Raw genomic sequence first — 26,861 nt, forward strand, 5'->3', positions numbered from 1 at the left:
ACTCCACAGGCGCACGTCACACGACACGTCTGTTCTCCTTACTGGCTTCCGCTAGACTTATTTGAGCAACTTCAGATAACTAATATGTCAACTGGGGCTCAGAAAGCCAGCTTTCTACCGTCTGAGCCACCCAGCAGGCCTTATGAAGTTTATTGTGTTTCGCGGTTTGGTCAATTCCTACAAGAAAATAAAAGTAGGCTTATTGTACACACCAGTTCTAGCTCGTTGGTACACACTCTATACTGTCTTCTTTCTCATTGCTGGGCTCCACGGAATTCCTATAATAATATTGCTTCGCTCCACGGAATTCCTATACACTCCTCAAAGATTGTTATTTTGTGTTACCCGTTATTACCGTAAATAATCTTCTTTGACATAACCATTCTGAATACTTGTATGGTGGTACTTCCTTTTCCTGTAGTGTTGGGTAGAATAATAAGTCGAAAATGAAGGCAAAGGGAGAGGTTTGTATTTTTGTTGTGAACATGTGTCATTTTCGTTGTACAAATGTGCTTAAGGCTCAGTGTAACATATTTCTCTCCGAAAAATATTATTAATATTTCAATTTTGTTGAGTTAGATCCCAAGAAATCGTTTCACGTGTTTCTTGCCGTTGCCATGTTCGTTCCTATGCGTTGCTGCGTTTTGTGAATTTATTGACACTTGAACATATTTGTCCACTCGTTCTATATTGTATTGTGTTAAAGAGACTAATCATAATATTAGGGAGGCCTTGAGGAGTTGAACTCATAGTTGAGCCTGTACATGATTAAATATTCTGCCTTGTTAATGTGATTGTGTCCACGTGTTCGTCGTACGATTTTTGCATGTTCTGAATTTGAATTGTTTCATAACTCTCGAATGATTGATTAGTTACACAATAATAGTCTGGAGAGAGTTGCACCTGTCCCTTTAGCGTATGGAAATACCACTGAGTGTTTGCGAGAACCCTAACCTAGTTAAAGAGCTTAAACGATCTTACCAGATGACAGGCAAATGGGCTTTTTGTGGATTATTATTTTGGGTGTAACTCGTGTTAGATTGTTGAAAACAGAATCCGAGGAAATAATTTTACTTTAAAAACTTATTAAATTAAACGCATTTAATTTCTTTGAACATATGTAAATATATATATTTTAAAAATATTTAGTCTTGACATACGTGCTTATTTTTAATAATAATAGTATTGCAACCAAATGGTCATGATATATACACTTAAATACACTTAGATAGTGATTACGTGCTTATTTTTGTTCTCTCGAAGCGAAAAATCTAAATTTGATTTGCTGCATATTAACTCGACTCTCAAAGCCTTGGCATATCATTAATTATTATTAGAAAAGAACACGAATGTGCACTACGTAGATTATTGACCATTTTAGTCTTTGCTATAATCGCATAGAGATTTGTCGTTGGTTTTACATCTTGTGATGTGATATATTTCAGAATTGATCGCATAACGAGCACTCAGAATTTTTCATTTGGGTCGTGATAAGACATAGTTTATGGTGGTACCCATGCACTGCTAGTTTTATTATTACATGTCTTAGCTTATAAAATAGGCTTGGCAATGAAACTTTTTCATGCAAAGATACTACCCATACTGATTTCATCTGGGACAAATTATCATCTGACCTAACTACCCTTGAAAAAGTGAAAGCTACCTTTCTGAAAAGAATATTAGGTATTTCTAAGACATCTCCATCTAGACCAGCTTATGAACTAGCTCAGGAGCCTTTCCTTATCGAGGACCTTAAGATATCTTTCTGTGCCATCGACACCCCAAGCTACTGCTCACCTAAATCTGAGGTTAAGCAAAAGAGAAGAAATCTGGCCGGAGTTCTACGTGACGGATGCTATGACAAATAGAGACTGGATGGGCCCAAATAAGAACATGCGCAGTGCTATTAACAGGCTGGCTGTACATAGTTTCCATCATAAGCAATCGAGATATATCACGATCCAAGCAACGAATGCGTGTGCAAACTGTGTGAGAAAATATGTGAACGATACCACTTCAATAAGTGTAGCAAAAGAGAGAAGTCCTTACATGAATATAGTAAAGAGTAGAAAATTTACATATGGCCATTGGCTGCATTAAAACTTTATTATTAGCTTCTGGTTGGCATATCATTAATGCACACTTGTGTTTGTTTGTCCAACCCTTGTCCCGTTTCCCTACGGTGCCGTGGCGGGTTTTATGATCGGACGCCCTTCCTGGTGTCAACCTCATCAGAGGAGTTAATGAAATGACAGGCGTGTCGTGATATATGATAGTAGGAAGGGAGAGGTTGAAACCCTGTGCCGGCACATAGGGTACTCCTGTCGAATAGCTTCAAGGGGTCTGCTCAAGGCTTATCGCTTCCATCCGACGGACAAATCCCCATCAGCAGCGTCATATGCCCTCACTCCATATGAGCACTGCAAAGAGCTTTGGAATTTAATCCAGGCTTTTAGTACACAATCTAGTGAATAGAAATTGATCATCTCCCATACCCTGCCGGCCAACATTCTGATGGTGAAACTTTTTGGAACAACGGGACTCGAACTGGCTAACCACGGTGTCAGGCCGTTTAGGCTTCAACACCTTAACGACCATGGCTACCAGATGGGCTAGTGAATGTATGTCTGTAAGGGATTCTAAATTCATTTAACAGGAATTTTTGGGACACTTATCTTCTTTTGACCTTTCCTGGCTGACAAATTGCTGTGGTTAATAAAGTAGGGGCATTTAGTATTTTCTTAATAGCACATGGTTTAATATATAATAAATTTATTGCAACCAAATGGTCATAATATATACACTTAGATATACATCAATAATATTCAATCAGTGCATGCAAAAAATCATCAGTTATTGACACAACTGTGCCAAGCTTCCTTTTCTACACACATTCGATGGCATGGTATATATCGCATTGTTGGTCGCAGAAAACACATACGCAGCCTGGTCCTGGCTTGTGAAATCCCATGGTTCTGCACACCTTATGGTGGAACCTGTGTACAGTTTCTTTGTACGCTCAGTTGTCAACCGTTTGTTCCTTCTTAGGCAGAATGTTGTGATGTCGTGGCACCAAAATTTGCATGAAGTGAGTTAGGCTACCAGGTTTTGTCCACTGTTTTGTATGTGTAATTATTTAAAAGGAACTGAAAGCAAAAAGTACACGGTTGAATGGCATGCTCATTTGGCTACCGTGGACATTTTAAAAATTGGAATAGATAATTATATTAACCTGTAGTCATTCGGCACTGTTAGTTAAAATGTAACAAGTTGTTTATTTCTTGTAATAACTAAAATATTGCTGATATGTTAGAAAAGCCTTGAGCAACACTTGTCTCCTTTCAATGACTTAGTTTTCATCCTTAGCGATAGTCATTTTACCATGGAGCCCTGGGTTCAAATGTGAATTTTTTGGCTGGAAAATGCATCAGGGGCAGGTTTTGCCTGGAAACTCTGGTTACGTCGCGCATTCCTATCTACAAAATGTCCCTGTAAAATTTGTCACAAATGGAACGTAATTGCTTTTACTTAAATGAAGTGAAAAATCTGGGGTAAATTAAGAAATACCGTCGTTACTACAGAAATATGAATACATACTTAAGGCCTGTAGACAGGACTCCTTTATGCCTATGTCTTATTGCGCTGCTGGTGCCGTCTTTTGTTAATTTCTTGAGGTCCAGGCTTAGCACCAAGGAATGGGAGTGCCATGTCTGGATTCTCATAATCTTTTTCCATATGACTAGAGCGGCCAGTTCAAACAGCAAAATAGAGGTCAACAGCATTCACGATGTTATTTCGTTCTTCAATGAGGCAAATGTCTATGTTATATTGATGTGGCTGGAACTCTGCGGAAAAACAACTAAGGACGCATTCAACAACTTGGTGCTGCACATTACAGAGAAATATCGTAAGTACCACAAAAATGATTTTTGTTGAAAGAAAAATAGCATGATCCATGGACCAGTAAATATATTTTATTTTTGTTCGAACGAAAATAGCATGATCCCTGGACCAATAAATCACTAGTCCACAGAATTCTTATGTACATTGGCCATAGCTTTTTGTCGCCTATTACATCTTGCATATGCGATACAATTCAGGAAATTGTCTTCTTGAATGATACTGACAACTGAAGCAATGAAATGAAAGCAAAGAACTTCAGTGAACACAGACGTTACATACGAAATTGTTGAAAGTGTAAGATGGTGGTGGTGATTATTGTTTTAAGAGGAAGTACAACTAGGCAACCATCCTCTGAAAGTGTAAGACTGACAAAAGACATACGTGTGTTAATGTGAGCGTAGCACCAAAAGTACTTGTAAAGTAGGTATACATAATATTCTCCAAAAATAAAATATTTCGTAATTTACCGCAGATTTTAGACTTCAACTGTGTAAAAGCAATTATGTTCCTTTTGTGACAAATTTTACAGTGACATTTCATAGATAGGAATGTACGACGTACTCATGTGTACAGTCCTTGCCAGCTGGCATCTTTTTCATAACTTATGCGCTTGCCTATTATTTGGCTGCAAAACTGGTGGTGGTGGTAGTAGTAGTAGTAGTAGTATGTACTGGTAAGGACATGATGATAATGTCATTTATCCAGACTCAGGTGAAGTAAGTAAAATAGGGGGATATAGTGTTTTATGACCTCGCTTAATGAGGTGTGGATATTATGAATCGCTTGAAATGAATGAATCATTGGTGGTTTCTTACTATCTTCAGCCTTATGTTCATTGAAGCAATAAATGCACAGATTGGTTGCAAGGCAAATACGAATAATTGTTACCAGGAGGAAATTTTCTCGCACTACTGTTCTTGATGCTTGTAAGACCACATCTAATCAGAGGCATGTCAATTATAACCCTTCTCTTCACCATGGGAGATAATAATGTTGCCGACGTTAACAAGTCTGTGCTAACTCATTAATATAATTGTTAGGCCAGGGATTATGCTATTTTTCTTTCAACAAAAATAATTTTTGTGTTACGATATACTTTTCCCCTCCATTTTCATGTTTGAAGCTGGGATAAACTGGAATGTGTTCATGGCGTCAAAACAGAGTAGACTTATAGTAGTTCCAGGCTCGTATAAAGATTACACAGAAGAAATTGTTTGGTAGTGTAACCTTTATGGAGCGCAGCCAGGCTTAGATGACTAAAAACGGGACCTGCATGATTTTCGCACAGAAAACTTTTAAGTAAATAGAAAGTAATTTTAAATTTTATTTATTTTTACTCATCACATAAAAATATTTTGTATATTTACTCTGCTGCAGTTAATGATTACAAGTGTGAGCGAAGTGAGATAACATCGTGTTAGTGATGGCAGGATAGAAATACACGCAAGTGATCCTGGGTTGTCAAAATAAACTTTAATCTTTGCATTTATCTAGAAGTCCAAATGGTGTTCTTGGTAGCCTATACCTTTGCCCATGCAAGGATTTTTGCAACCAAATTAGTTTATACAGGAGGGATTTTTGTATGCTTTGTTTTACTCAATATTTAAGCAGTAATTCCTGATTATATTCTGTACAGAAGACCATTTGTTATTCATGCCAGTTTGCTTGGTTACAGCAACATTGTCTTGTGTTTATGTAAGGCATCATATCGATTGTAACAGGTAAACAATTGAATTACAGTTTTCACTATTCTTTCACAAAGTGGACTGTGCATTATGCAACTTTGTTGTAGATTTTGGTATTCCAAGTTAAATGTATTACTTGATGAAACTTCTCCAGCAGTTTGAGACTCAGTTTTTGAAGTGCATAGATTCATCTGGTCCTAGTTTGTTTCATGAGTGATTTGTTTTAAGTATCTTTAATTCGATATGCATCACTTCAAACATTTCATAGATGTTGATAAAACTTACGAAAGCCTGCATGGTTTTCACAGCATCTGCATGTAATCTATGATGGTAGGGATGTATGTAGTTTGTAGGAACTGCTACAATTTGAGGAAATATGTGTGCAGATGGTGAGATAATTTTTTCTATCATTGTTTTCTTTATGAAATGAGGGCTGGCAGGATAGAAATACACGCAAGTGATCCTGGGTTGTCAAAATAAACTTCAGTCTTTGCATTTATCCAACATTTGTGCATTTGTATTAGGATGCGTGAACGAATCGTGTCCATCAAATTTATAATTTTTGTCCTAAATGGAAGATAATTGCTTTTACGCAAATTATGATTAAAATTAGAATACTTTGCTACATTACAACTGTGAATGCTACTACGTCATAGCGCTTCAGTATGTCTTTTGTTCGTCAAACACTTTTTGTGTGTGTGTGAAGTCTTTGCTCCCTTACCGTCTTTGAACTTTTCTTTGCTTGATGTTTCGTGGTGGGGCGAGTTGTTGACTTGTACCCATAACTCTTTAATTAATATTTGGTCCAGGGATCATGCTATTTTTCTTTCCACAAAAATCCTTTTTGTGTTATTTACTATATGTACTTTTTACGCCCATTATCCCATTTGAACTGCCCGTGCTAGTCATGCTGGCCAAAGATAGATAGAATTCACAGGCATAGCACTCCTATTTGTCGGTGCTAACTCATTAATTAATAATTGGTCCAGGAATCAGGCTTTATTTTCTTCCAACAAAAATCATTTTTGTGTTAAGATATACTTTTCACCTCCATTTTTCTGCTTGAACTGCCCATGCTGGTCATGTTGGATACAGATACTTGGAATTCACAGACGTAGCCCTTCCATTAATCGGTGCTAGCCCTAGACCTCAAGAAGGAAACAAAATACGGTGCGATGAAGCGGAGTACCACGGAAGAGTGGTGTCTATAGTGAGATAGTCGCCGTGATTGCGTACATGTATTTCTCTAGTAATAATGGTATTTGTTAATTTACCGCTAATTTTACTATTGATTTGTGTGAAAGCAATTATCCTTCATTTAGGTTGAAAATTACGGTGAAATTTTGTGGGTACGATTAATTTATCACCATTAGTGTAGTTCTGTTGTGCAGTAGTTGGTAATGTCATCTATACGAGTTCAATTCTGTGAGGATGCTTTTTTCCCGAATCAGAAAGTGTAATTAACGATGATGATAATCCAGCGCCTCCAGTAAGAAATGTGTATTTTATGCAAAAATGGCTGACATTTTTCAGTGGTACATCACTACACAAATTAATCTATCCTTAGATCTAATGCACATACAATATTGATATTTACCATGCTAGTAAACAATAATATATCCTTTCTACTAACATCAATCGAAAACTTGTGACTTTGTTTCTATATTTATTACCGGGCGAGTTGGTCGTGCGGCTGTGAGCTTGCATCCGGGAGATGTTGGGTTCGAACCCCACTGTTAGCAGCCCTGAATATGGTTTTCCGTAGTTTCCTGTTTTCATACCCGGCAGATGCTGGGGCTGTACCTTAAGGCCACAGCCACTTCCAACTCCTAGCCTTTTCCTATCCCATCGTCGCCATAAGACCTATCTGTGTCAGTGCGATGTGAAGCAAATTGTAAAAAAAAAAAATCATCGTTTCCCATTGTCCAGCTGTAGGCGGGTAGGGGCAAATATGGTTCCCCTCCATTTTTTTCGGTCTTTCCACCATTCCTCTTCCAACATAAGTTGAAATACCCAATGCAACCCACGGACCAATAGGTAGCCCAATTCCTGGGGGCTTTATAATACTGGGACACCCTCTCTCCAAGGGTCATAAATATGGAGGGCCCCTGCCCTGAGTTATTGGTGAAGTCCTCAGCGGCATCTACGGCGGAGGAGAAGAACTTTGGTGCTTTGGAGATGGCAGAATGGGCTAACCCGTAGCGCCTGTACTCCGGAGGAGCGGCTATGAAAGACGTTTGTCTTCATGTTAGTGGCAGCCTAAGTTTGAACCTGGCAGTAGGTATAAAATGCCTTTGGGTGTGGCAAGCCCATCGTAAGAATAGCCTATATTGATGAAATCAGATATGGTGTAGGAAAGTATATTGTTTTTTAATTGAACCCTTTTGGTTAAGAGCATGACTAACTTGCAGTGATAATAAGTTATATGTACTCTATTATAAGTTTACAGGCTTTCATGTTGATATCTTTATTGTTGTGCATTCTATGTAATTTTAAAAGAAGTATGCGCATGATGGAATAAATATGGCTGACAGTTTTCACACATTCATCAGATGAGAGCTTGAAAGCGAAAGGGTTCATGGGAAATTTCAGTATGAGAAATTTGACTTTGAATACAAGAATCTATTGTTCTGGCAAAACGTTTGCACACATACCCGTAATGCTGAGAAAACCCTTTTGGTTTTCCATTGTAGGCAACTGCATGTGCAACTTTAGTGCAAGGAAGAGGGTCTTCAGGTGCCACTACCTCTTGGATATTTCATGCCTACACTAGCACACTCTTACGTACCAAAATTTGGGAATACATGTAGAACTGGATAGTCCTGTCAGTGTGCAAACATGGCTGGTTGGACAATTACACCATTTGACCGGACCGGTATTGTGACTGCACAAACAAGGGCTGTCCATTTGGAATATAGCCCAAGTGATCGAGGTGAACCATTCTGATGTGAGGATTTGCTTCAAACAGGCCGACCGCTGAGGACCGATATCTTTGGATTTGGGCCCTCAGGATTCCTTGTGACAGTGCAACGCTGCGACTTTTTGGTGGCCGCTGGCACATCTGTTACAGCACAAACATCCATAATTGTCTTCACAACATGAATCTGTATGGTAGACATCCGGTGGCGATCACCCCTACTCACCCACAGCACCGTGGTGCCCGGTACAGGTAGGCGAGAGAGCACAATGGTTGGAACCTGAATCAGTGGCAACGTGTACTGTTCATGGATGAGTGTAGGATCGCCCTTGCTCCTAACAATCATGGGAGTCGTGTATGGAGAAGTCCTGGAAACACCGAACACCTCCATCATCCTGCCTCACGGATCCAGCTGAGGGGAGGGACCACCATGGTTTGCACCGGAATCGTGTGGCCGCCGCTTATTACTACTGAAGGCCACCTGCAGGCAGAGGCATATAGGAACACCCTCCTCGAACCGTTTATGCTGCCTTTTCATCAACACAGTTAAGGCTTCTGCCTACAGGACAACGCCAGAGTGCACCGTGTGTGCTTGGTAACAGACTACCTCTAGGAGGTTGGGATCACTCAGATTGTGACGTACCCACTTGGCCCACAGATGTATGACAAAATTATAACGTGGCGGGTCACTTTAATGTTAAAATAAATAAATGATATGTCATTGTTTCTCTATAAACAGTATCCCAAGGGCGCCAGTCTTCAAGCTTATGGCTTGAAAACAAAAGTAGATAATTAATAATAATAATAATATGTCATGAGACTCAAAAACTCCCAGGGGTGAGGTGAACGGAACACAAATCATTAAGTACATTAACTTGGAATTTAAGGATCATTAATAATCATTTCATAAAATACAAATTAAAACAGCTATTTATTAAGATGAAAAACGTGACGTAACAGCGTTTTAACGAAATCTGAACTTACGGAAGCAAAAGAAAAATTGAATGAAATTAATTTTAAAAATGAACTGTTGTGCGAAGACTTGCAGTAACTTATGCCTTTAGCTCACCAATTGTAGACTCTGTTGTCTTGAAGCTGATGATATGAGGATCTCTCGTGCCGGCTGCTTCATCTGTTGTTGGATTCCAGTCCTACTTCCTGTCTTTAACACATCCTACTGTACTCCTTACATAAAGTCGTAATGAGCCCTAATTTTAAATGCAAAACCATCATGGGTTATGTTCATGGAGAGAATACACTCGTATTCTTCCGTATTACAGAACAGTAGTGTAGCTAAATTCATAATAAAAGCTCTCCTCCCCTAACTAGTCAAAACCGGTCTCCCGTTGATTACCTCTCGTCATTGAGATAACAAGTCCCAGTGAGAGTAACTTTTGAGTAGAATATACTCAGATGCGAAGTGAACTAAGTTAAAATCTTCTCCGACGTGCAGACGTAGAATCGTAGTAAGAGTCTCTTCCAAGAGTGAGAATCAGAATGTCCAATAAGAATGTGAATGTGAATCTCAAAGTGAATAAGAATGCTAATGTCCTCTCCAGCTCTTGTCGGTGGTATATATCGGTTCAAAAGTCTCCTTCCATCAGCCATATCACATGGTCCAGTAAGATTCGAGGTCTCATCCCTTCTCCGATGTATTGCTGTGAATCCATCACGTTGCTTCATTACGTTCATTCACATAGGCTGAACTTTCCCGCTGAAATAAAGCGCCCCGAAGCGGAGTTTGAAAAGTGGGTGTTAATAATGTATCAACTGTCTCTTCATGAGGTGGAGAGGGTAAGGTCTCTCGTAACCTAGATGACGTACTTTTCCTGGAATTGGGCTGAAATTAGCCTGCTGACTCTGGTCACCTCACAACGGCTATTGGAAAATTTACTGCAAGTTATAAATATGCATGATGTTGAAATACTTTACCCAATAATTTGTTCGTTCAGAATACGTTATAGCCCCGATACAAAGAAATGAAATGATGATTGAAATGGATGATAAAAACCCTATATATATACACATACATACATACATATTAATTTAAACATGACCTATCGGTGATTAAATATACACATCGTATCAATTAATTACATAGTTCAATAATTAAAAACATGCAGTGATGTCCCAAACATCACAAGATGAAGTGGCCTGCGTGTTCCCAGGATCTGAATGCCATTGAGCACACTTGAGACCAATTGAAACATGCTGTCCAGGCCACAGATACCCTCTGCATACACTGGCGGATGTCTGTTGTAATGCCATTGAAGGATGGGACAGGCTGGACCAAGGATGCTTAGAAGAATTGGTGGACAGCTTGCCTCAAAAGGTGCAGGCCTGCATCAGTGCCAGAGATGGTGTGACTTGGTATTGAGAGATCAGAATTGGTTGCAAGAGGGCAGCTGAGTGGTGATTGGGGAAAGGGAGAAAAGGAAGTACAAAGAAGACTGGACATTTGGAATGAAAATCTGAAGGAGTTTGGAATGGTAATTAGTAAAAAGAAAACTGTAGTCATGCACTGTGGAAAAGAGAAGCCAAGTAAACATAGATGGAGAACAGTTAGAGAATGTAGAACAGTTTGCATATCTGGGTAGTATTATTAATGTAAGAAATGAAATCAACCCTGAAATTAATAACAGACTAAGTAAAGGTACAACATTTTATCAAGTCAGAGAGCTTTTATGGAATGACAAAGCACCCAAGGGAACGAAATTAACATTATATGAACAGTATTTCATACCAATTGTAACATACGGACTAGAAACACTGGTAAGTAATAAGAGACAAGATAGTAAGATCCAAGCAGTAGAAATGCAAATTTTAATAACATCGGTTAAAAAGACAAGAAGAGATAGAATTCAAAATATTAAAATCGGAGAGCTAAATATAGAACCGTTAGTACAGAATTTACAGAAAGTAAGAAAGGGATGGTTCAGGCATTTAAAAAGAATGGGAAAGGAACGGGTAGCAAGAAGGGAATTGGAAAGAGGCCAGTTAGAAGACCGAGAAGGTGGATGGATCAGATTTGGAAGGACATTAGAGAAGCTGGATTGGATATGGCGGAAGTAATGGAGCAGGAAAAGTGGAAGGACAGAAAGGACTGAAGGAGGCTTGTTAACCACACCCGGGCGACTGCTGGAGTGGGACATTGATGATGAGGGCAACTTCCAGAAAGATGAGCTTTATTTTTCATTTTGTATGTTTCTGTTTATAATAGATTGTTTCTTTGCTGTATAATGTGTCTAGTGTCATGCACAGATCCCTAACAATCATACGAATTTCTTGGGCAAAAATCAGGGTGATGCAAAACTTTTTGATGTGTACAGGTTGTATTTAAATTATGCTGACAAAAAATGAGGGATACTCTTCCTGTTATATAGGGAACATTTTTCTTTTAGAAAAATTAGGTTATTTTGTTACTTCCGTGCATGCTATATAAATGTACGAACTCGCCATATTTGTTGTGCCAGACAGCAGCCTGCTGCTGTATTTCAGGGAAGGGGGTGTATGATAGGGGACAGAGATGATTCTCCGCATGAAAGCACAAGTTTCTTAATTTGACTCAAGCAGAACTGTCCTTGTCTCTTACAGGCAATATCCACCGTATATTAAGTAGCCGTAATTGCATGCACAGTACAAGAACATGCAGTAATTAACACACACTTGTCAGTCCAGGAATTCACCCAATCGTTTCTTCCCTCATCTGTTGGTCGCAGCAACATTCCTTATTTAACAAGCCTGAAGATGTATCACTGCCGCCATACGATCGTGCATTCCTTTACTCACACATTGTAAAAGGAGTGAAATACTAAAGGAAAGAAACAATATGCCCAATGGTTTGATTACAGTAAATGCTCAATATTCCCCCTTCTACTTCAATCTTCACGTAACAAGAAAGGTCCATGGGAGTTAAGTCGGCCGAGTGCAGTCCACCACAGCCTACTCTGCTTATTGGGGCTAGGTAGCGACTGTATGAAACGAGCGCCCCGAGCATTGTCTCTGTCTAACATTCACCCCAGTTTCCCTCCCGGCCTTCCCTTCCCTGAAGTGCAGCACCAGGCAGCAGCTTGCTGTCTGGCGCAGGAAGTACAGCGAGTTTGTCAATTTTAGTCCCGTGCCTGGAAGTAACAAAGTAACCTCATTGTTCAAAAAGAAAAATTTTTTAATTCGATTGCGTCATCACTAGCTGATGTACCTGTGCTTCGCTACGGAATTCTACTTTGTATACAGAATTCTGGGTTAGGTAGTGTACACGTTGTGGGTAAGATTGTATTAAATTGCATAGCTACTTCTTTTCTTCTGTGAGGACTGGTTTAGGGAATTTTCATTGTAATGGTAGGCCCTCTTGCCTAACATCATTCACAATCAAGTTGGTGAATTTTCATTATAATGGCAGGCTCTTCTCCACCTGCCATTTTACATCCTCAGAAAGACTAATGGCTGGTTTCTGGAATGACAGTTATCTGTAGATGCGCAGTTATCAGTGACAACATGGTGATATGTTTAAAACGAGTTTCCGAAACAACAGTTATCGGCTTCTTCACAGTTATCTGCGCAACGACTGGTAACTGCAGCTACTCTATTAGAACCGATTCCAACATATACCGCTATGAGGCGCCACTCGTGCAAGGTCTTATGTTAGTTTCGTAAACATTAATACGTGATAATGAACTAGTTGTAGTATATTTACAGTCATTCATTGTAGTTTTAACGTGCTTGGGTGTGCTGGTGTCGACATTTTGGTCGGTACATTTACTTCCACGTTATCACTGGCTTTTAGTCACTGATTCTACTTAAATGGTGTCATCTGTTCAGGTTATAGTCTTCTCGAAGTATGACGCCTCTAATGTAGATGTATCTTGCAATACGGGAAATGAATCGTCAAATGAAATAGAACTCGAATCAAATGGGTTTTCATCAGGCTCAAATTGATCTTTCTGTGTACAGTAGAATTAATGTTAAGATCTCTTTCGTCAGGCTTTGATTCATGTGTTCCACCAACAGTTAGTTAACACCCAGTCTGAAATTATGCAATATTTACATTTGTATTAAATAATAAATATCTTAGGTACCGGTATGCATTTAATATAAGCCTGCTGGGTAATAAATATCGAATTTTCATTGCTTTTTTAATGTTATTATATTCTTTAACCGGTGACGTGAGGTCTCATAGACTCCCAGTAAACATAAAAAACATCTAGACTTAATTAAAAATCTTGCAGGGAGCTGTAGGTTATGTCATCTTATCTGTGTCAACACACTTCACAACCCAGGGCGGGGTTAGCTCGCTAGGGTCGATTGAAATTCTCAAGTGGACTTCACGTCAGCAGTTACGAGAGTATTTTTGTCAATGTATGTTGCGTGCTCAGTGTAAGTAAAACATCTCAAATTACTAGTCCGTTGCAGTTATTATGAACTACAAATTCTCAGTTCGAGGAGTACATTAGGGAACTACAGTACTAATGAAAAATTGAGTGATATGGCTATTTTCTTTTGGCTGTTGAAGATGCGCAGATTGTAATGCTTTCGTGTTGTCCAAGTTGTGCCATGAAAGCCCGGAAAAAAATGTAATTCTGAAGGGTTTGGCATCTGATCAGGTGAAATTACATGTCAAAGAAGAATGATAAATGAGTGAGTTCCCAGAGAGATACGGAAGAAAAACTGAAGAAACGGCAATCTTACCGTACATATACAGCATCCTTGAAGAGAAAAACGACATATGCGTGTTTTAATTAGGAGTTTTCGGTTTGTTTGCAATCTACAAAAAAAATCTGCAGCAGGAACAAATGGATATCGCACCATCAGTGCAGAACTTCAGTGCCGGAATGATAGGTTCCAAAGTGTGCTGCACGTTTTCATTTATGGATTTTTTTGTTTACCCTTGTGTTCTGGATCAGTGAAAAGTGATCTGTTTGGAAATTGCTGTGTATTTTTATCATTTTACTGACAACAATCAAGGTGAAATTTAGATGATGACTGCGTACTGTGAATAAGAACTGGAAATATTTATATAATGTTTGCATTATTTGATCGTACATACTGTATATTCATATTATGAGAGATTATAACATGCTAATCAGATTGATTGAGATGACTGTGTACATATTTGCTAACCATTTTTCCTTGTAGAAAACTTCTGCTAGTAAAAGTAACTAGATATTACCAAAATAACCCTAAAATCATTTGTGTAGAGATATCTATTGGAGGACGACAGATACTAAACATGACGATAACTGCACTGTTTGTTACCAGGGCTTATAAATCTGGATTTAAGTTTCTGGAAACTCATTAAAGTTAACAGCGCAGTTAAAGTTACAAGCGCATTTAGGTAACTGTGGTGTACCAGAAACCGGCCATAAGTGGATTTCCCAACTGAAATCAACTTACGGCATTACAATGACATCAGTAGGATTGTCACCCTTGAAAGAAATGCTATCATATTAAATATTCAATTAAATGAAAAACGACACATTTCCTCACTTTTAACGAATAGTACTGTGCTGCCGATCTAACAGTCCGAAGTTCCAGAGCTGGAGTGTCCAAGCCACAGACAGCTGTGAACACTCCTCTGCCGTATTCCGTTAAGTTTGCATACTGCTCGTTCAAATCAGCGCATCAAAGTAGGGATCGAGTTGCTGGAGTACTATGATAAACCAGTGTGTTACGTACCAGTAGTATCAGAAATTTATGGACCAGAGGAAAGGCGTACTAAAGGAGGAGGTTATCTAACTCCCCGGCTATTTCCCACCAATATTCGGTCAGGCTGTTATATTCGAAACGCAGCAGTAATGCCATAGGCCTATATCGGAGATGAGTGACAGCATAAAAGACAAAGGACATCACAACAAACTGTGGTCGATGTAATGTTGTTGTTGATCAATTTTATGAGCTTCCAACACTATAGGCTTTCACATTTAGATTTCTTCAGGCTCTGAAATACCACTCTTACCACAGTCAGTGCGGTAAAACTGAATAAAACATAAATGAGCATAAATTGTATCCTCTATAACTTTGGTTACATAGTCAGTAGGTCCAATAACAGGTATTAAAAATTAAAATTGAGGCGCCTTCCCCTAAACTACCATTTCATCCAGGGCAAATAAAATTATTTAAAGCCTAGATTGTAGTTTCTTATTCCCTGAATCTACATACAGATTTTCAAAAATCTGTTTACCCATTTGCTCATGGCTTGGCGTTGATATGGACTTAGCAACAAAAATACAAATTCATGAATATCTCTGTTATTACAACCGGCACAGTAAAAATGTATGTCATAAATGATCAGAAATTTAATTCTATGTAACTTTAGTTATATAGTATATTTATATCTTTTAAAGGACTGCTAATAACATAAATATTTGAGAAATACCTTCCTCTAAACTACAGTTTCTTTCAGCGTGAATAAAATGATTTATAGCCTAAATTGTGGTGGCTTATTTCCTGACTACATACCAATTTTCATTCAGTTCTCTTCAGCTGTTTTCTCATTATGTGCGTACATACAGACAGAAATGACGTAAAAGTAAAAAGTGCAGTTACTGTGGACACGGCCAATATAGAAATACCATTCTTTTTAAATTCTGAGCAATATACAGACAAAGCTCTCAAGTCAACGATGACTAGTTTTAAGCCTTAGGCAACGTCTAAATCGAGCACGATCATCCATTGCATAAACAATGTTCAGTCAGGGTTTAACTAGACATCGCTTAAAGTTTCAATTTTGGTTTGAAAATGGAGACAGAAGTATCTTTCATGCAACTCTGTGCTTGTCGCAACCAATGAAATTCGTCGGTGCGCGCGCCGAACGCCAGTCAGCTGTTTGTCTTCCTACACATTGTCTACACATTATTCAAATATGGCTAATCATGAGCATGACGTGCCCATATATAAGAGTATCACTTTCGGTGGAAATTAAATCTCATCATAATATTATCGACACTAAAGCGACACGCCACCGTACGGGGAAGTGTAGCTTTGATTTTAGCGTTGTTATAGTGAGTGTAATCTACTCATAAATACGGTAGCTTTGACGAAGATGGAGCAACAGTAAGGCGAGTGTGTTGTACGGGCCATGTAGATGTAGCTTGCATTCTGGAGATTGTAGGTTCGAAACGCATCATCGGCAGCCCTGAAGATTGTTTTCCGTAGTTTTACTATGTTTACACCAGGCAAATACTAGGGCTGTTATTATGGCTACGGCTCATCTATCTCCCCGTACATGTCAGTCGAATTGCTGCAATTTAGCAGCGAACGACCCACAGAGAGGCCATCGGCCTAACCTTTCTTCCCGGAATAGTCCCAACATGATATACAAATTACATGTTTCATTTGATTGTGATTCACTCCTCTCATTTGAGGTTAAACAGTGCTCTCGGCAGTGTTTAAACATGACCGGTTGACCGTCGGTTTTAGGCAATGTCTTAAGTGATAAATAAAGTCTTTGCAATGCGGCAGCCTTACTTAGGCATTGTTTAACCGTAGACATCGTCTAAATACTGTTTCTGCAATCTGCCCTTATTTTATATATATAGTTAAAGAGCATCCCTGATTTTTTTTGTAATTAAGATGTATGTGAAAATTTGAAATTTTTTAATTATTATTATTTGCTCTGAAATAATATTTTAAATGTTAACATTCCATGTTTTAAAAACATACTCTATAAAGAAATTAACTCTGAATATCATACAAATGAGTTACCTTTTTATATATAGAGAGTATATACTTACAATTTTAGAATTTAATAGAAATTTTTCCTCGAACTTCGTTTACAACTGGCACCAGGAACTTCTTATTTGAGATTCCAACAGTAGTCTGCTAATATGTTCTGTGAAGGGTGATTCCATTGAGAAAACGGTTCTGTGCAACTTTCCGAAAGTTTGGAGTATGTCAGTAAATCATTTAGTTTTCAGATTGCGAAATTCTATGAGGTATATTTGTTGCTGAAAAGTCTGGATTGATATTTGAACATGAGGGTTCGGGTTTATCCTCTGAAGAACCACTGCTTAATTTCTTGTTCATCTAGTGTCCATCTTTTGGTAGGTTTAGGAAATTGGTATTGAATCAGGACTTAATAGGTTTTGGAGTGAAGGAAGATTGGAATAAATTTTAACATGTTTTGTTTTAGAAATATGTCCTATCTTCATATAACGGAGTCGTAGATTTTCTCTATTTTGTTTGTTAAAAATGAAGCCATGTTTTCCAGTGTTGACTTAGTTAAATGTAGCAAAGGCTTTTCAGTCTGTCAAACACATAGCAAATACAATGTAAATTAAAACACTAAAAGCATATCTGTAAAACACACACTAACATACAAAGAATGACATGTTTCGTTCTACAAGAACATCCTCAGATTCTATCAAATCACTTAAAATAAGCTTATATATGTACAGTATTGTTTACGTAGCGTAAACTTGTCAAAGATAGAGAGATAAGTGATAACATGAAACAGTAATGACAAAAAATAAATTATATACAATTATAATATAGTGAAAAACTTACGTATTTATCTAGACTGCCGATGTTAAGTCTGTTGTCACCAAACACTATTTCAGGACTGTGGTCATGGAAAGTTTGTGGTGAGCCACGCTGTGCGTGGAGAGGGGATTTTCTCTATGACTCAGCAGGGGGGGGGTAGAAATCTCCACAGGTGAACAAAACATGTCCAAGTTCTTGACACAGTTCCATGACATGACAAACACAGTACATACCTGCCAACTTTCCTGATTTAGGCGGGAGACTCCCGATTTTCGACAGTTTTTCCCGCCTCCCGATTATTCTAATATTTCTCCCGATTTTAACTTATTTTAGTGAACTTTGAACATTTGTTTTCAAATCCCACCATTTCAGCTTTGTACGCAAGTGGCCGAAGTCCTTTGCTCATTGGCCTCTTTGAAATGAAAAATGTCGACTTTTATTAATACGAGAAATGCGCACAACTGTGCGATGTTTATTGAAACCTGTGTATCGCGACGCGTATATCGACTGTCAATCTCTCGTTCTCGCATGTTATGTTCCTGTTCGTTCGCATCAGTCTAGTCGATTCTAGAGACTAGTCGCTAGATTTTGAGTCTGTTTTAGTAGTTTAGTGATAGAATTTCCTAATGATTTTAGGAGCCATTTGGAGACAATTCTGGCGAGTTTTAATTTATTACTTGATAAAAATAATATTGCGCTTCTCATAATCGCGCCGGCACGAGATGCAGTATATTAATCTATGCATTTTCTAAGTAATGGCATCTAAGCGCATGACTGATTCACACGTTTGGAGCATGAGTTCATACTGTTTTCGGTAGGCTTATCAGAGACCGATTATCTCGCTCACATACTTCCTGTGAGCCTCATATAACAACAGTCGTGTTTTGAGACAATAAGTGGTATAATATACGGTACCATAGTACTCCTGTATTGCACAAGATATGTAGAATAAGCAGTTTTGAGCAATTGTATCTCCTGATTCCTCCTGATTTTCATCTCTAAATCTCCTGATTTTTGGCTTTGTAAAGTTGGCAGGTATGACAGTAATAATAATAATAATAATAAATAATTGAATTAGACTTACATAACTTATAATTCACACTTAGATTTAGTGTCATAAAAATGCACAGCAACATCAATAAGCATAAGACATTCAGAAGCATGGTTAAACAACTGTCAAGGAACTCACTTCACAAAAGAAGGGTTCATTAAATTTATTAATCTTAGATCTGAATGGAGTGTGTAAACCCTCCTAAGTAACCATTAAGTTATTAAGTGCCATAAAACTGTGGTATCCTCCTGTTTGGGTTCACCTGCTGGCTGGATACATTTACAGGAAACCTGTAAACGTGTGTGGTCTTAAAAAAATTAGGTGATATAACAAAAATACGCTCATCAAAATTCATTAGAATCTGTTGAGTTTTATTTAAGGGAAAGTTTCACTGTTTAACTGTGTTACAGTTTGTCGTTTGATTATAAAACGCTTATTTGTCCTATACTTCCCTTGTTTCAGTTGAAGGAATTTGAGATCATCGGTCGCAAATTACCGACCGATAAAGACAAGGTTACTCCACTGTACAAAATGAGAATATTTGCTCCTGATGCTATTGTAGCAAAATCAAGATTCTGGTACTTCCTTCGACAGCTGAAGAAGTTCAAAAAGACCACAGGAGAAATAGTTTCTCTAAAACAGGTAAGTTACAAGCGTCTTGATGTTGTTTGTTACCTAACACACCTTTTGTGATTACTTGGTTCATATGTCCTTTTTAAAACTTTTTCTTTGGGGAATGGCATAGGATCATGGCTTCTACCTCCTTTGTTTTGGTACAGAGCTTTTGCATATTCTAAGAGAGATTTGTTTGTGGATACATCTAAGGGTTAATTATAACAATAATAATAATAATTGGTGAACTATGCTACCATGGGCACATCTTTCAGTTTGATACCATCTAGGCTGCCTATGTGCCCGTTTCAGAGCTAGACAGCTCAAACTCCGCAAGAAATGCAAATTTCGAATAACTTCCTCCTGCAGTTTAGTCCCTGATCATGCAAGACCAATTGCTTTTTAATCTGTAGAGGGGAGTGTCTGACCACGAGCCTGTCGAAGTGAACATTGCGCAATGTTGCAGTGACCGCTAGTCAGTTCCCACCTAGCCCTCACGAGAGCAGTTTTTCCATTAAAGTGCTCTTGCTCCATGCTTTGTCACTGCACACGACTTGGCAACGCCAAGACCTAAACAGCTAGTGCTGCTAGCTCTCATGCTGAGTGTTGCAGTGTATTTAGTGAGAGATTTTTGCTGATGTATTTGTTTGAATATAATATTTTATACACTGTAGAGATGGTCAATAAATCACCACGTTACTTTGTCACCGATATATCAGATACACTGTCACGGAAGTATCTGTGACAAAATATCGTTTAAGTTGTGTACTTGGATCACGCTCACAGGGCTGTGTTATCCACTGTAGCTCAAGGTCTATATCCGTTTTTCATTTACTAGTTACCTACGGCGATATTATAGGTGTTTAATCATACATTTTATCATATTGTATTTACGAACACAGTAAAGAAAATACCTTGCTAGCGACTCTATATCTCTTTTAGCTAGCTCATGTTTCATACGTAGCACAAATCAAACAGATTAGTCCTCAGCTGGCAAATGGCGTATGTTTGAATACTTTTTTTTGTTTTTTGTTGTTTTTTTTTTTTTTTTTTCAAGAAGTACTTGTCCGATTTTCAAAATAATCACGGTGCTGAATCTGTAATGTTTGTAGATTTAGGGCTGTGTGTACTACCGTGTGATTAAAAAAAGCAAAGTTAGTACTATGATCCCGGAAAATATTAACGTCATGACACAGTTCTTGAAGTCCGATTATTAGCCCTTTGGTACTATTACTGAAAGTGCAAACAAAATGTCAATATCTTGAACCGTTCACGAGTTATTTGAGGTGGACAACCAGTGGCAATACCAGCAGCCAAATTGACTTTGTTCTTGCACGGAAGCGAGAATGCAGAAGTCATTCCGTCTGCATGCTTGGTCCCTCAACACAAGCTGCTTGTCGCCGAGATGAAAATCATCGTTCGCAGAAGCTGAAGTTTAGGAGACCAAGCTACAATAAAGTCGTGTAAACTACGTGAGTATAAAGAGGACATTATCAACATCAGCTTCCCTGTGATCACTCCAGATTCAATAGTCGGGACGTGGGTAGCTCTCGGTGACGGTCGCCAGTGCTGCAAAAACTGCACTTGGCACCAAGAAGCTAGGGCATCACCCAGCGACGGGCATGGGCCAATCGCCTTTTGCAGTTTGGGTTTCTTCTTAACACTGTTATCTTTGGTATGTTCTGTGTATCTTTATTGTAAGTTTCCTTGCGTTTTTCCACAACTTGCTTGGTGTGGCTATAGCAGCTTTTGAACACACGCTCCTCAATCTTTGTTCATATACCTGGGATCATACCTACAGGGTGAGAGTGGAATCAGTGGTGATGTTAGAGCCAGAGTCAGAGCAGCATGGTCAAAGTGGAGGGAAGTTATAGGTACTTAGTGTGACCACAGAATGCCAATCCAACTGAAGTCGGAGTTCTACCGAACTGTTGTGCGTTCAGTGGCATTATATGGCACACAGTGCTGGCCCGTGACCAAGGCTACCGAAAGTGGACTTCACGCAGTGGAAATACGCATGGTCCCCCTTCAGGATCACATTTGAAACTACTTGGCAGCAGTTTGCAATTTCCCCCATTCAAGATAAAATGCAAGAAAGGCTATTACAATAGTTTACCATGTCTTATAGGCAGCTCTTGGAAGAGTTGCCCATACTTCCTATCACCTTGTCGTCGACGGCCAACGACCATGGGGCAGTTCCAAGCAACGGTGGCAGGACATTATCAAACAAGGACCTGAGAATCTGTGACATTCATCCAGCTGATGCCCAGGACCTAGCAAAGTGGCGATCGAAGATTCAAAGTCTCTCTGTTACCATTGTATTAAAGGGTACAGTTGATCCTCAACTCCTCTTTCCCTTTACCTTTCTCAGTCCTAGAATTGATATTCTCTTTCTCTCCATGACGTCCACTAACTCTTCACATTTCCCAGACACTCTGTAAATTGATCATCCCTATTCGAGGGTGTTGTCTTTTCCTGGGTTGTTGCACACTCTCAATGCCTGGCCTATGATCAGGCTGTATACCATATACCTGGCATTTGTATGCAGATGCTGTAGTCCACACTGATTTCTCTGTTTGCATCTGAAGATAGTACAAGTTTTGAAAGCGCCTCCAGTTAACTCTCCAACTGACGTGCCAGGCCTACCATTAGAGAAGATTTTCTGTCAGGATTATCTCCTTTAACCTTTAGCAGTCCCCTTCCACATCTGCAAGGCAGCAGCTTTCAGTTTAATTTGTGTTCTTTACTACACAGACTGTATTCTTTGATGTTTGGGCCTACTGAGGACCACAGGGCTCGTATCTTCTTGTCACTTGGGCCTTCTGTTTTCTCCTCTTTCAGTGTTCCTTCATTTTCTGGCTGAGCCAGCTTTCTTTCCTCCACATAAGTCCTGTGTTCTTCCTACCCCTAAATGACGTTGGAAAAATTCCCCACTGGATAGCTTGCCGAAACTGTGGCAGTCCTGTATTGACTCATGCGGAATCCCCAGTTGTTTCAGATCTGACTTGCCCAAAGAGATCCACTTGTTCCTGGATGCCTTTCCTCTATCTGTCACAGCGAAGATCCTGTTCATATGTCTGCAGGGGTTCATGCGGGTTAGGTGCCATAGAAGATCCGGCGCTTTTTTCTTATACAGGTAACGATTTCTTTCTGATGTTCGTCTAGCTCATCGTTGTACCAAATTCTGTAGGTGCCTCCGCCTTCTCTTACGGGTCTCGGTATTCTCCTCAGGATCTTCCTTTATTTGAGATCTGGTTTCCTGAGAGGGCCTTTCCTGGTGATCACGAGACATTCAGAAGTGTAGAGATCAGATGGTTTAACTACCGCATTATAGTGCCTGAGTTTGAGGTTCTTGGAGAGGTACTTTGATGCGTAGATGCTTCTGCAGGGGTGATTGGCCCTCTCAAACTTGTTGCACTTGGTGTCGTGGCTAGGTTCTCACTCTGGTTTGCAGAGATCCACTCTCCTAGGTACTTGACCACCGACCCCTTTCTGATGGTGATGTCTTCTAGTGGTATTGTGGAAGGGGCTTCCTTGATATTGGTTATGAATTCAGTCTTCCTGATGTTGATCTTCAAGCCAGCCCTAGCCGCTACAGTGTGAAGGCTCTGCAGGTGGTGGGTAGCCTCCTCTGTACTGTTAGTATGGTGAGGTCATCGCCAAAGGCTAGGCATGAGGCATTCAGTTTGTCTTTCTTGTACCCTAGCTTCAGCCCCGTTTCTGGTGGTAATTTTGCCATCCATTCCCTTATGATTTTCTCCAGGATGCAGTCGAAGAGAATGCAAGAGAGTCCATCTTGACTCCTGTTCTGGTGGAGAAGCTCTCAGATAGTTTACCTCTGAACTTTACCTCAGAAGTGGTGGCTTGTACTAATTTTAAGGTTTTCTCCTCAAGGCCAAATTCCCATAGGGTGAAGTAAGGGTCTCTCTGTCCACTGAGTCATATGCTTTCTGGAAATTTACTAAGACAACTACCCAGGGATGTCCCCTTAGACTCTTATAGGTGAGGATGGTCTTCAGATTTTGTATCTGCTCTGGGCAAGATCTATTAGCCCAGAAGCTGGCCTGATATTCACCTAAATGAGAGTCTAGTTGGCTGGTGACTCTAGCTAACAGGGCTGCAGAAAGAATCTTGTGACCTGTAATGGGATACCTCTGTAATTATTGAGGTCTGTCTTGCTTCCTTTCTTGTGGAGTGGGCGTATCACAGTTGACATCCATCATTCCAGTAAGGTCTCTGCTATCCGTATATCTTTTAAGAACTGGTGGATGCTCTGCAGGGACTGTTAAGTCTCCATTTCCACATATCTGCTACTATACTGTCTTCACATGAAGCCCTGTTATTCTTTAGGTTCTTGATTATATCTTCTATTTCTTTCCTGTTGGGTGGTTGAGACTCAGAGTTCCTGGTTGAAAGTTCATGGAAAATTAGTCTTTCACTGGTTTCTACTGTGTTGAAGAGCTTCTGGAAATTATCTGCAAGAATATTGGTGCAGTCCCTGTTATTCAGTTAAATCTTCCCTTCCTGCCCACGAAGAAGTAAGATAGGGGCAGTGTACTGGGTCGTCTGTTTCTTGAGTCCCTTGTACAGGTCCTGAGAGTTATTTCTCTGGAAGTCTTCTTCTGCTTGTTGCAGCAGGGTTCATTGGTGATTCCTCTTGGCTCTGCGTACGGTGGTTTTTGCCTTTCTTTGCGTGATGATCTCGTTTGGCTTCATTCTTGTACTGGTTCCACCTGATCCAGGCTCTACGCCTTTCCTCTATGGCCTTGTCGCACTCCATTTTCCACCAAGGGTGCTTGCCTTTGTTGGACATAGCGGGGATAGTTTCATAGGCAGCATCCAGAAGAGCTTTCTGTAGAGCCAGCCAACCTTCTTTCGATGTGTTCTTCCTGAGTGTATCCTGAGAGAGACAGTTTTCATCACGTTATCGCAGTGTTGAACCTGGGTATTCTGGAGGTCCTTGGGGGTTTTGCCGTTCTTCTCTGTCCATAGCCACATGATCGGTCTGAAATTCGCCTAGCGTATGGTTTGGGCTCTTCCAGGTCTTGGCCTTCCTAGGGAGGCGTTTGAAGGCTGTTTATTTTAAGACAAAGTTGTACGTATTGCAAGAGTTCTATGAGACTCTCTCCATTTCTGTTTGTTCTCTTGTGTACTGGGTGAAGGCCTACTATTCCTTTGGTATTTTTGTTCCTTGCCAACTTGTGCATTAAAGTCGCCCATGAGTGTGGTAGAATGATGAGATGGATTCTTGTCTATTATTTCTTCTAGGGAGTTCCAGAAGTTTTCAGCAATTTCCAGGTCTTTTCGGATTGTGTCATTTGTGGGTGCGTGGAAGGTCACTATGGGGTACGCTCTGTTACGAGATCCGAATGACAGTGAGGAAGTTCTTCCGTTAAGTGAAGTGAAATCTAAAATGTCCTCGACCTTTCTGCGATGTACTGCAAAACCTGTGCCTAGGTGTGGGACTGTACTCGGCGCTCTTACACCTGACCTGGTTTGCCCTTGTAGATCCAATAAGCTTTTGACTCAGTGGCCTGTTCATCTGGAAACTGGGTCTCTTGGAGTGCTGCTATCTTTCTGTTGTACATGTCTAGCACATCAAGGATCTGTTTTAGCTTACCCACTTTAAGAAGGGAGTTGATGTTTACAGTAGCTAGATAGGTGAAGTTTATCTTGTTCTTAATTTGTTAGTGTGGAATTTGTAATGGTGGAATGCATGGAAGGTGCAGGTTCCCCAGAATCATGCATACACCTGCTGGCCCCATTCTGAATGGGGGTGGATTGATTACCACCTGATAGAAGTTTTCTCCACGTTTCAAGTTCTATGAGAATGGTGAAGGGGTGGTTACCTATAACGAAGGTCGTAAGTCTTGAAGCCCTTAGCACGGATCAGCTCGCCGACCCAGCTTCCCGTTGGGATTTGGTTACCCAACCTTCCACTGGGTTGCTCGGCTTAACAGGGGTCCCATGTATAGGTTACGTGCTATAGTTGGAGTGAAAGAGGCTTGTTGGTTTCAAGCCCAATGTATTAATACTGCAGGTGGTTAGCAGTGATGCATTTCACTCCCATTTCCCAGAGTCACAAGGACTCCTCCCAGACTGTATTGTTTAACATTCACGCACACAATTTTATGAATTAAGATTCTAGTCATTTTAACATCAGGGCATAAGTTGTCACACAAGCCCCATTAGACTTTGTATTCACTAGTTGATCAACTTCAGCCTGGTTAAGACTTAATGTGCTTTTGAACATGTTTCTTTGACACCAAATTTAAGACATACCAAGTTTGGTTTTATATTTGGTGACTGTTTTTTGCCTTGGTATTGTTTCAATTTTGATGTATATGGCTAAAATTGACCTGAGTAAAAAGGTAGTAACTAGTACCATTATTATTAAAACATAGAAACATCAATTTTATGTGTATTGAATAGGTGAATTAAATTTTGATAAAATAATAAATGCGGTAAACGTTCAACACCATGCGCTCATTCTTGTTTCGAGCTACTATACGTGTTTGTTCACATGACATTAGGCCGCGTAAATGTGGCATGTTGGAATAAAAATTCTAGTTTGTCAAAGCTTTTAGTTTCAGTGTCTTACAGGACTTCATACAATTTGATTATGAAAAGCAAAGAGAGAAAATAGTCTAAAACACGGTCAGAGTTAATTCCTCTTGTTTTTCAATTTCCTCAGATTTAATTTATACCAAATGGTACTTTTGAAAAGATTGGTGTCTTATTCTGAAGTTTCATTTATGGTGCTTATGAAAATATTGCAGCTGCATTGCCTACAAATGAACGTTTCTCTCTCTCTTTCAGATTCCTGAAAAAACTCCAATTAAAATAAAAAACTTCGGCATCTGGTTACGATATGATTCCCGTTCTGGCACCCACAACATGTACCGAGAATACAGAGATATGGGTGTGTCAGGTGCTGTTACTCAGTGTTACCGGGACATGGGAGCACGTCACCGTGCAAGGGCACATTCTATCCAGATCATCAAAGTGGAGCAGGTTAAAGCATCCAACTGCCGCCGCCCTCTTGTGAAGCAGTTCCACAATTCACGTATTCGCTTCCCTCTTCCGAAAAGAATTCAGCAAAGGAACCTGATGAACAAGTTCTCTGTTCGAAAACCACGTACCTTTTACCTTTAAATACATGATAGAAATGTAAAGCTGGAAATGATACTTCATTAAATCAAATTTATTTCGATGA

General features: G+C 39.6%; 1 protein-coding gene across 2 annotated transcripts; it reads left to right on the forward strand.

Annotated features, from left to right (window-relative positions):
• Positions 1-374: 374 nt before the first annotated feature.
• On the forward strand, positions 375-26,861 carry RpL18A (ribosomal protein L18A). 2 transcript variants are annotated; one of them, XM_067144610.2, is made up of 3 exons: positions 375-464; positions 19,496-19,675; positions 26,465-26,861. In XM_067144610.2, exons 1-3 carry the CDS (start codon positions 447-449, stop codon positions 26,798-26,800), a joined length of 534 nt encoding a protein of 177 aa, XP_067000711.2. In that variant the 5' UTR covers positions 375-446; the 3' UTR covers positions 26,801-26,861. The 2 variants fall into 2 exon arrangements, with proteins under 2 accessions (XP_067000711.2, XP_067000712.2); XM_067144611.2 differs by lacking the exon at positions 375-464 and adding an exon at positions 3,756-3,907.

Source organism: Anabrus simplex, chromosome 3, assembly GCF_040414725.1.
Source record: "Anabrus simplex isolate iqAnaSimp1 chromosome 3, ASM4041472v1, whole genome shotgun sequence".
Classification (NCBI taxonomy): Eukaryota; Metazoa; Arthropoda; class Insecta; order Orthoptera; family Tettigoniidae; genus Anabrus; species Anabrus simplex.

Bases quoted from the DNA above. Each gene is read 5' to 3' on its own strand.
- RpL18A (XM_067144610.2), top strand. The intron at 19,676-26,464 runs GTAAGTTACAAG...TCTCTCTTTCAG, and splicing joins AAATAGTTTCTCTAAAACAG to ATTCCTGAAAAAACTCCAAT.